This window comes from Pseudopipra pipra, chromosome 3 (genome assembly GCF_036250125.1).
Source record: "Pseudopipra pipra isolate bDixPip1 chromosome 3, bDixPip1.hap1, whole genome shotgun sequence".
NCBI classification, from domain to species: domain Eukaryota; kingdom Metazoa; phylum Chordata; class Aves; order Passeriformes; family Pipridae; genus Pseudopipra; species Pseudopipra pipra.
Window position 1 is genome coordinate 63,359,588 of NC_087551.1, and position 11,864 is coordinate 63,371,451.

Consider the following 11,864-nt stretch of genomic DNA (forward strand, 5'->3'; position numbering starts at 1 on the left):
CTTCTATTGTTTTAAGTCCTGCATCTTTTCACTTGTTATAGATAAGGAACAACAAGAATCTTCTTTTGAGAGCTCTGTGGTGCAGAAAAAAATTTCTCAAGAAAATAATGGTCATGCTTGGCATTACTCAGCTGCAGCAAACCAAAGCTGTTGAAACAAGCAAGATCAAAAAAGAGGTTTCTCATCTGCAACAATATTCACATGAAAAACTTCACTTGTAAGACTGTCAGGAATAATCTGTTCTATGTTACAAAACACTTCAGAATGCTTTAGAATTCAGCTAGTTGAAAACTTCTTACATAATGATGCCACAGGCAGCAGAGACAGGACCAGTGGCTACCAGCCTGGCCTGGGAACTTCAGTGCTGTGAGCAGCTCAGAGAAATGTCCTGGACCATGACTGTCCAAGAGCTGTGGGTGCACCTTCAGGCACTGGATAAACCATGACTTTTGTCTGGATTGTGAAAGAAGAAATGATGCAGTAAAAGGACCAAAATGAAGGTTTGATTTCATCAAGCTCCAATGAAAACCTCCACTTGTTACCTTCATGAACACGTCATTTTCAAATGTTTAGGTCTGACAGGCTGTCACAGTTGCCAAAATAAACAGCCTGCTTAGCACTTTATTCACTACCACCTTGTGGGGAAATAAACATTTGCACATTGTGCATGAGACAATTAAAAACTGGACAAGAAAAAAAAAGTAAAAAACTATTGTGAAAGGTAACTTTTTAAACCAGATAATTTTTTTTTGCTGGTGGATCAAATGATGTATTAACAGCAGGGACGAAGTTGCAGATTGGGGTGAGCAGCACTGCTAGCCAAAGTGATGTACACCATCAGCTCTAAACAAGTCTGCTTTTCTTCATATAGAAAGAAAATAGAATGAGATTCAGAACTCATTTTAGATCCTCAATTTACCAAAAGCAACAGCTTGGCCTTGTCTGAGTACCTGTTATGGCTTGGGTGGGGTCCTCATGAAACATTACACTCTGGGATAATTCAGGTAGGATTTGCTGAGTTACTCTCACTGAAAGAACAACAAATCAAGCCTCCACATGAAATATTTACTTCATTGAGGCAAAAGCACTCAGTAACATCCATCAGTAACTGTCATAACTCACTGCAAGGAAGGTTTATATCTTAGAGACTGGGAAGATAATAGTAATTTAAAATAAAGTTAGAACTTGAAAGAATGGGCATCTTCAGAAGTTTGAAAATTACTCGGTGTTACCGGGAAATAGAGCAAAAGCACAGTTGAATTTACTTCCATTACACAAATAAGTGAAAATTTCTGAGTTTGCTTGATTTTCATTGCCTTTATGTAAGGCAAATGGGAACCACAGACATGTGCATACTTTGAAATATCCAGACTTTAATGCTGTATTTCACTTTGGCCACTTTGAGGTCTAGGTGGCCCTGTATATGTCAATATCCATAAGTGCCTAACAGCAAGAACATTTAGTTCAAACTCCAGTGTTACACTACTGATTTTCTGCCTTAATCTCCAGCAGGATTAGTTCATCACAATAAAACATAGAACTATCACTATAATTCTGTCCAGAATCCTAACATTTATATTTTGCAGCTGGAATGCAGCACTAGGCATCTAAATACTATGGACCATGTTTGCTCTTTTGCAAACCCATCTATTCCAAAAAACTCTGAAGCTGCACATTCTTTCCCATTTTTAAACTGCATGCTAATAGCATGAAGTTAACTAGAGTTTCCAATCTATTGCAGAACTGAACTGCACATGCACTTGAAAAAGCACTGAACAATTTACGTGCTTGTTTCTGTAAGACCTCTGAAAGAGTACTTCTAAGCAGACAAATTTATACCTGGCATTGCACAGGTGCACTGGAATGGAAAGGCATAATGTGTCCTCTCTCCAAAGCACACTAACATAGTGAGCAACATTAAAACAGCTGAAAGGTTAGGAAGCCCTTCCCCACCATTGCTTTGCCCCCATACAGCAGCAATAGTACTGACAACAGCAAAGGACTTTTTTGCTTGTTCAGGGAAGCGGCATCCCTCACAGCCACTCTGTAATTGTGTCACAGATGTCATGCTGCATCTACCTGCTCCACCCACTCTGCTGCCTATGGGGTATAAAAGTCTTCCAGCAGCTTAGTAAAACACTAACCCATTATTTTCCTAAACAGTGTTTAAAATCCTTACTATTACTTTTTTCAGGCTAGATTTATTTCCTGCCTGCCTCCATCCAGTAGGAAACCAGAAATAAAGCTAGTCCCATTTCACTGTCTAGCCACCATTTGGCAGAATAACTGGCCAGTATTCAGCTGCAGCTTTAAACAGAGGCCAAAGATCAACCTCACATGGAGGCCATCAGTCTTCACAATTCCCTTTTGTTTTATAAAAGCTTACCCTGAGCAAGTCCACCTTCTGGGGCAAACTGATTCTTACATGATCACCATGCCCTTCCCATCCTGGCAATCTTCTTCTCCCTTTTCTTCCTTCCTCGTATTGTGTGAGCAATCCCACAGAGCCACGTCACAGCTGAAACAGTTTGCATAGAACTTCCCTTTCCTACAAGCTAAAGGAACAGAGTCATTCAGATCCCCATCCTACACCCCCCTAAGCTGATACACCACCATTCCTATGAGATCAGGAAGCCAAACCAAGTAAACTAGAGAGGTACCTGCCTTTGCTGCCATTCTTATTATGTTTGTGGTAGAAAACAATACACAACGGCACCAGGATGACTAAGCTAGACAAAATAAAGCTTTGCCCCTTCTATTTTTCCAGTAGAATACCCAATATAGTTTGTATTGTACTTAAAACCCCACTGAGGAAAATGAGTGCACTATAGCTCATAAGGAAATGGAAGTAGGATAGCCTTAGGAGTTTCTTTACCTTTTCATGGAATTGTAATCTAGGAAGTGCCCAGCTTTTCTCACAATTAAGTAAACAAGACCAACTGCACATCTCAACAAGCCTGTCAATGAAAATATACACCAATCTGAAGCTGAAGCAGTGAGGTAGACTTTAAGGTAAATGCAGACTCTTAAGTCATTTCAGGTTTAGTTCCAAATCTGACTAAAATTACTGTTAAACTTCTGACCTTCTGCACTGAAATCCATAAAATTCTTCTCTATGAGTAAAGTCTTGAATTTGTTTTTCATCTGAATTTTTAACTTTCAAGTAAAATTCATTTTTTTACCTTACCAGAAGTTTTCCAAGTACTTGAAAACGAACTCAAAATTTAGATAGCGTCTTCATCACTGGACAAATTTGTCACTTAGATTACTTAGAAAAAGCAATAAGTTCTTGGCTAATAAAATCCTATAGACAAGGACTTTTTTATTTTTAAAATATAATTCATAAAGAAAGTATTGAAAAAATGCGCAAGAGAAACCTAAGCACAAGCAGAGTATACTGAAAGATGCAGGTGGGTAAGCAATGCCTTTCTTCAGGGGGAAGTCTCCAGTTTGAATTCTTTTAAAGAAATTATATCCCTTACAACTCTTAGTCGTTTTGACAATGTACTGACATCCTGGCCATGTAAAATACATAGCTTTCCTCAAGCCTGGCTAGTTTAGACAGCAAGAAGCAAGATATTTGTACAAGAAGAAAAGAGGAATGAAGGGCCAAGAGGCCCCAGAGCAGTAGGAAGAACGGTTATTCTGGGTGGAGAAGAAGGAATGGGGCAGAGGTGAGCTGAAGGCCTTCCCAACCCCCATTTAACTCCCTCATTTCTCTTTGTTTGGGTAATTTAAACCCAGTAGTTCAGTTTTCAACTCATTTCACTTTAAAAATCCCTGGACTGAGTCCATACCTGTGCCTGGTAGCTCCTGCGAACAGCTGGCGGGAGCAGCGGGAAGGGAGGCACGCAGCAGATATCTCCTGATGGCTCAGCCTGTGGTCCCCAGTGCCAACACCACCCACAGACCAGTGAGGTGCAACACACTGGCTTATGAGAGACAGCTGACAACAAGGGCTTCTGCTTCCCAGAAATGACACATTTTAAAAATTAGGTTTCAATCCCAGCTAAACAAAACTGGTTTTCCTTCATCTCCCACTACAATTTCCAATTCATAGGAAGTCTTTAACCTTCAAAATCAGCTTTACTATCAACATCAGCAAACTCATGGTATCACTGTAGACTTATCGCTTACTCTCACTCCTTGCTACCAACATCAACAATTTCGTGACACTATTTATCCTCACCTCAGGAACTCAGGCTTTTCTCCATTAGCAAAACCCTTCCTACAACTGTTCAAAAGTGTCACCATCTTTTCTATTCCCAACATCTCAGATCCCAGAGTTTTAACAAAAGTCTTCTTAGCTGTAAGAAGAGGACCTGCTCGTTTACCCCTTTACCTCATAACAGCAAGGCTAAGAAACAACAGCTTTAATTCCAGCTCTACATCTGACAAAGACTTATGCAAACAACAGGAAGTCATAGCTATCCATGCAGAGTAAGCTTACAACTACTTCTACACAGTGAAAAAACATACCACACAAAGTGCTCATATGTTGGCAGAGCATCTAGACCTGCACACACTAGGACAACTAGGTAGTATTGTCATTCAAGAACATTGCTCAAAACTAGTTTTCGTTAAAATTAATTTCAAAGCATTTTCATCAATGCTGGATTTTGTAAGCTTTGTTCCAAACTGAAGTTTTGGCCCAAAATGGATCCATCAAGAAGTATTCAAGATGGACTAAAAGTCTGCCATATACCTCATCAACTTTAAAGGCTAACTCTTGCAATCTTAAAGGTACTTGAGTATCATCTTGAACTGTGACATCTAGCTACACAGCAGTGTTTTGGCACTGGCAAAACATTGGGAAAACAGGACAGACTTTTAGAAGCTGTTTGCTGAAAATTACAGTGAAGAAGTTTAGGTGCTTGTGCAGCTTAAAGGCTGCTTGCTCACAGCTCATGGACCTGTGAGTCTATCTGCCTCATCCTCAGGAACACAGCCACCTTACAGTGGCTGAAGCTGCTGGTTTGGTTTAGAGAGCCCGTAAACTAGCAGGTTCTTTTCTCCTCCTACACCTCTCTTCCTCCTTTGGAAACCTGTATTCTTGCAGTGTCAGCTGGAGGGTGGTCCCTCACTCTGCCATCACCTCCTGGTAGGCAGTCTGCAGCCATCCCAGCAACTCACTAGCTAGCGTTAGAGCATCATTTTAGATTAATAACCCCTGCAAACAGAGAGCTGCTTCTGCACTGAATGAGGGTAGCCTTTCTGAGCTCTAGTTTGACTCAGGGCACAAGCAGCTCATTAACCATCAGATGATTCAGCACTTGGTGCCTACATTTCTGCTGGCTGGTTTTCATCAGCAGACTACAGCTTTGAAGGTGAATCATTTATATGATACCATCAGACACCTGAAGAGGCACACAGGTGTCAAGTCCCTCCAGCTCCAAGCCAACTAGTTTTATGTGATACAGACTGCTCTTAAATTCTCCTCTTCACTATGCAGCCTTTATAATCACGTTCCCCACAAAAATTCTGACTGTAACAGTCTGCAACTTTTTTTCTCCTACTCTTGCAGAAAGAAATCATGCACAGACAAGGTCTCAGTTCACAGAGAAATACTTGTAATAGGTCCTGAGCAGAAGAAAGACGACCTCCACATTTCAGGCTCAAAAGAAGAGAGCAGGACTTTAGTCCCACCAAAGCCACCATGGAAAAAATGCTGTCAGATGTGGTCCCTCCCTGCCCCCAACAATCCCTTCCGATTTACTCATGGCCACTAATCTCATTATAGTTCCTATAATTAAAGCACCATAATATCTGATCAAGAATATAGTATGCTGTTTAAATTAACTCACACGAAGTCTTTTAATACAAGAATGACTGCTCCAAGAGAATTACAAGATTTACAAAATAAAGCATCACTAATGAGCACAGGATCAAAACTGGATTATCAAGTTTCCTGATTTGCATGTAGAAAAAGCAGGCAGCAAGGTTTCTATAAAACTTTTACAGCTGTTTTATAGGAAAAATGAAGCATATATATATCTTCAAATATTTATTGAAGAACAAACTGTTCTTTATAGATGTTAGGAAACAGCAAATGTTAGTTTGGTCTAGTCAATACTTGCTAAAAAGTGAGGAGTGAGATTGTTGTTCTGAATAGCATTTGTCAGGTTTACAGATCAGGGAGATAAGAAAACACATATAAATCTTAGGTTCTTTACCAGTCTGCAACAAGTTAAATAGAAAAACCTACTTAAACTTTAGGTCTTCTCCTGTTCTTAAGTCAAAAGTCTTTCCTTACCTATTTGTTAATTTTCAAAGGAAATTTCCAAACAAATCCAAACCCCACCCCAGACACACAAACAGCTAAAAAGCAAAACCAGGAGCAAATTCGCCCTCTGACTTAGATGTACAAGCAGCTCAGAGAGGTTAGGAAGTCAATCACTCATTTAGTAAACCGATAAATGCACAGTTTCTGAAACAACCTGGGTTTGGTGCCACGTTAAATGGAGAGAAAGATGGGATGTGAAGGAGATGTGAATGTAATATTACACCTGTGAGATTAGGTGTCCTGGTTCTTTTCTACCCTGTCCCCAGTTTGTATGTTGGATCTAAAAGTGCAGAAACCCACAGCTGAACAGGAAACAGTTCTTCCACACTTCTGGCCCTAAACTCACTCAACATACCTAAGAACCCATGGAGACTGCCCCATCCTGAAACAACACTGGCCTTTCAAACAAGCACACTCTTCAGCCTCATCCACTTTATGTTCATGATTAAGCATAACAAAGAACAGCTCTGGGCTGCATCCATTCCTAGAGACAGGGCTTGCTGGGACCTGACTCAGGCTTTGTGGGACCCCCACTAGATCCTGAGCTGTGATCAGATCACCTCTTCTGTGATAATCCACCACCATCAATCACCTATCAGTTACCACATCATCAGTTTCTGAGTCCAAGTGAATAAAATCATAGAATTTTTTTGTGAATGTCAGATGAACCCTCAGGGGTTTGTGATTATCAGGCTGCAGAGAGAGAATAGGTAAACTGAGGCAGAGGTAAAGTTATGCAATTTCCCCAAGTCAGGCTCCAGATCAGCCTGGGCACTCCAGGCTTGCAGGCTAAGCTTCTGCTTCAGCCATTAAATCTTTGAAAGGGATTATGCAGCAAGGTGCCAGTGATAAGGACTGGATTTGACCTCTAAGGACCTTCAGATGCGACATTCCTAAAAACAATTACCCTCATTTTCCAGCATGCTGGTAACACTATGAGCAAACTCTGCAGTTGAAGTATTTTCATCTGGCATTCTTAAAAAGAATGCTTAAAACTTCAGTTAATTTTCTGATCTATAAAGGGCCCCCCAGGCAGAAATTTTGATGCTCTTATATGTTTGCATAGAAGAAAACAGAGTGCATCACAGCGTTTTTACTTTGCTACTCCATTAAGCATCATTTCAGAAAACATAATGAAACCATCATGAAGAATACAGCTTTCTTCAGAGAGAGAACACACACAGACGTTAAAGGCAATATGAATTATTTTAAGTGCTATACTTCTGCCAACATACTCCACATTTTCATCATAAGACATCACTCCCACAGAGAGGTAGTCAGCCAGTGTCTTCTCATACAAAGGGCACAGATTGTTATTTCTCTGACAAGGAAATCAGATCTAAACAATGTATATTGCTGCTTGAGGTTTGGTTTTTCAGTTGGTTTTTGTTTGCTTTCAATTTCAGGTACATTGTTATATCAAGCTGATTGGATCCAAAATGAAAATATGCTAAAATTTTCAAACAAAACCAGCTTTTCAACACTTATTCATTTTGAACTTCTGGTAAATTTTCTTTTTAATTTGCTACACAAAGTGCAAAGTCTCAAAGATGAAAGGTGACTTGATTTCTAATCTATACTGGCTTTTCACTCATCCTTCCCAGAAATTCCTCTAGTATAACTGAAATGGCAAAGCCTTTCTCTCTCCTCAGGATGACTCACAGAGTCCTTCCACAGCACAAAGGAAAGATACATCACTTCTTGTTCTTAAGAAATGTCACTTTCTTATTCTTTTGAAACAAGGTAGGGCAAGAAAATATTGGAGTGTTATTTGTTATATTTTGTTTCCTTTTTCCTTGAACAAATTTATCAAGCAAGTAAAATTCTGCCTGGTCATAACAGCATCTGTAACAACATGCCCACAGAAATGCTCTGTGATTCTCACTCCTCAACATCAGTATCCTCTCCTCTGCTTCTGTATCCCTGTCCCATCTTTTACCTACAGGAGTAAGTACCCATATGGTTATCTTTCAATAGCTGCTGAGATAAGCTTCATGAGTGCTCAGCAATAGTAGTGCTTCCTTGAAGAGGCAATGCCTACATCTGCATCCAACAGCTGGCCAACACTAAACCCACTTCGTAGGGCATAAATCTGCTTCCCAGGCCAGCCAGCTGTTTCAGCTACCAAGCTGCTAGATCATCCTCCAGGAGTCCAGCCTAAACCAGGCAGAAGATTTTTTTTTTTCAGTATGGCTTAAGATATAGATAGATATGATAGATCACATAACTCATTAGATCACTGTAAGCTGCAGGCACCTGCAGAAGTTATAGAAGACCACCCTAACATCACACCACTTGGCAATTTCCAGCTTCAATGCAAGTCAATATTCTGACCCACACCTCAGCAGCAGATACGAAAGTGGCACAAACATACACTGACAATAAACTACAAAAACTTATTGAGAGTTTCCAGTCTACCAATTACAAATCAAATAGTTCTGGGCTCTGCACAAAGTCTCAAGAAGGCTTATTAAGTGCTCCTGAGTTTCAGTGTTACAGGAGACACACAAAACATAACTCTGCATCTCCCATCCATCAGTTCCCACGTTAAGCTCTTCCCTGTTTAATAAACATATCAAAAGTGGTTCATAAAAACGCTAGTGGGTTTACTGTTAGCCTGAACAAATGCTACCAGCACTAGCAAATGCTACACAGGCATTTGTAACTCCAGAGCAGAGCATGTACTTGACTTCGACTACCATGTGCAATTTCCAAGCAGTGAAATGTACTCTGGTCAGAACAGGCCTGTCAACTATTTACAGAGTGCAGAGGTAGCTGTAGCCATCCATCCCATCCCTACACAAACAGTCCAGCAGGAGCACAGACTGCCCCACCACACCTCTAAACCCCAACAGTGTAAAAACTCATTCTACCACCACACTAGCATGTCTCCACCGGGCACATCCCAAAAGTTGCTGTTGAATAAAAGCATAAAGATACTAAGCAAAGGGTTTAGTTGGTTTTGTTTCTCCCACAACTTCCCATACACATAACTTCCCCCACTGCTCTTCGGGTTTAGGGTATGACTCCACTAGCAGCAGAAACAACACTCAAGTGTTCTGTGATGCTAAACTAGCTACTGAAAACATTACTGAAGACATAGATTTGCTTTCAAGCTGCTGATTTCGGTTTGAAACAGCAGTTCTGACTAACAAAACAGCGATGAAGATGTAAACAGCCTATGTGTGAGCCCATCTACCCAAGGCGGAAAAGTTGTTTTCGATTTTTTTCCTCCAAATAAGTTCTTGTTTACTGTTGTAAATACGATTTTTCACAAAGAGTCACACACACACCCCTGACGCACACAATATTGTAATCTGTCATATATGGTATAAGACCAAACGCGATGTATTCTGAGAAGACCAGGGCGAGCGACTGCACCAAGGGCCCGAACACCCACACGTCCGAGCGGCAGCAACGGGGATGCGGGAAAAAAACCCAGGAGCCCTCCAGGAGCTGCCTCAGAGCTTACAAACTTCGCTCTGTATCACTCCCTGACCTCTCTTTAAAGGAAACTGGTGCCAGCCAGGTAACAGCAAAAGTTTCAGAATTCAAAAAGAAAATCCTTGTAAAAATAGAAAGAGCCTGAAGACAGACGTGACCAGCCCGACAGCTGCGGAACAACGCGCAGACAAGCGCTCCGGGAACGAGCGGTCATTGAATCAACAGCTCGCACGCAGGTCGCTGCCGAACGCTCTCCGTGCGGGACGGGAAAAGCTCCTGCCCGCACCTCCCCGTCCCAGCTCTGCAGCTCGGCGGGCGCGGAACCGGGCCCAGAGCAGCGCTCAGCCCGCGCCCCAGGATAGCTGCGGCCGCACAGAGCCCCCCCCAGCACACCCTGGCAGTGCCCGTACCTGGGAGCTGAGGTACCGCCGCAGGCACTCCTCGCACACCGCCTTCTTGCAGCAGGACAGGGGCTTGATGGGCTTCTCCTCCAGGCACACGCGGCAGCTCAGCACCAGCAGTGGCCCGAACTCGCCGGCGATCAGCCCGGAGAAGGGCTCGGGCAGCAGGTACAAGTCCACCACCTCGATGCTGCCGCCCGACGACAGCGGGTCGTCGCCCGGCACCACCCCGCGCCGGACCGGGGGCTGCCCCGCGCCCGGGCCGCCGCGGGGGGAGCCGGTGGCGGCCGCCGGCCGGTCGTTCTCCACGCAGTAGACGGTGCAGTACACGTGCCGCCGGGGGGGGCGGCGGCGGCCGCTGCCTCCCTCCGGCCCCTCCTCCGCCGGGGCCGCCGGCTCCCCCGCGCCCGGCGGCTGCTCCGGCCCGGCCGCTGCCTCCGCCTCCTCTTCAGCCCCTCGCCGCTCGGGGTCGGCGGCGGGCGGCCCCAGCTCCCCGCCTCGCCCCAGCCCGGCTACTCCGCCGCCCGGGACCGTCTCTCGCAGCGAAGGCGGCTCGTCCGGGCCGGGCTCCCGCGGGCCCCCGGCCGGGCTCGGCGGCGCGGCGGCAGCGGCCGCCCGCGGCGCGTTCAGCGAGCTCTGCTGCTCCCCCATCGCCGCCCGCCGCCGCTCCTTCCCATCCAGCCACCTCCTGGCCCCGCTTCTGCTTCCGGGTCCCGAGCCCCGCCGCGCCGAGCCCCGCGCCGCCCGCCCGCGGGCGCCGGCCGCCGCCGCCCGGCCTCCCCCTGGAGGGGCTGCGGGGGAGGGAGCGGCGGCAGCGGCGGGTGCAGCTCCGGTCAGCGCCGCCCGCGGGGTCCCAGCCGGAGCCCGACCCCCATGCCGGGGAGGACGCGGGCAGCCGCCCCTGGTGCCGCGGGGCAGCGCGCCCGGCAGCGCCCCGCAGCCGCCCCGCCCCGCGCGTCACCGCCCCCTGCCCGCGGCGGCCGCCCCGCCGGGCGCGCCCGCCCCGCTCCGCCCCGGCCCGGTCCCGCCCGCTCTGACGCAGCTGCTCGGCTGCGCCCCTCATGGAGCCGCGAGCAGCGCGTGTGTGCGCGCACGACACCGCCCGGCACCCGCACCGGCACCCGCACCGGCACCCGCACCGGCACCCGCACCGGCACCCGCACCGGCACCGCGAGGTGCTGACCCGCGCCCCACGCCGCTCTCTCCGCCGTGTGCCGGTAGCTGGGGCCGGGCCACACCCCCTTGTCTTTTGCAGGAGCAGCATTTACCACCGCTCCCCCGAAATCGTCCTCTACTCGAAGGCGCGAGGGGGAAAGGGGGAGGAATTCCAAAACGCCTTTATGCTCTTAGGGTAGTGTCCGCAGAGCAAATTGTGAGGGTCCGATTAAAAATCATCCCCGAAGAAAAATCGTAGTGAGCATCAGGGGTGCTCACTAAAACCAAGGTGACATTCACAAAAATAATTAAAACTGTGTATCCACACAGGTCCCGACTGGTGTCTGGTTGTTCAAGTACTCACAATTAAGGAGATTAGAGGAATGTATGCATGTATTGGTCTGGGAGTTGGCCGGTATGTCAATACCTCTGCTTGATGATAGTATATTACTGGCCTTGACATCATCAGTTACATTATCCTGTAGAGCAGATGTCATGGAACTGTCTCTGCAGCAACTGAGTAACTTAACAGGGATTGCGCAGTTTCCATCCCGAACTTTGTCTAGAGTGTTAATCAGAAG

At 45.7% G+C, this 11,864-nt stretch overlaps 1 protein-coding gene across 4 annotated transcripts in view; it reads right to left on the minus strand.

The window, feature by feature from the left end:
- Positions 1-11,083, minus strand: part of TPD52L1 (TPD52 like 1) — a 140,018-nt gene extending 128,935 nt beyond the window's left edge. For 3 of the 4 annotated variants that reach the window (XM_064649606.1, XM_064649607.1, XM_064649605.1), the window contains exon 1: positions 10,138-10,794. In XM_064649606.1, coding sequence (XP_064505676.1) covers positions 10,138-10,779 — 642 coding nt within the window. In that variant the 5' untranslated portion in view covers positions 10,780-10,794. Of the gene's footprint in view, positions 1-10,137 lie in introns of all 4 variants that reach the window. The other variant, XM_064649608.1, reaches the window with a different exon arrangement.
- Positions 11,084-11,864: the final 781 nt, after the last annotated feature.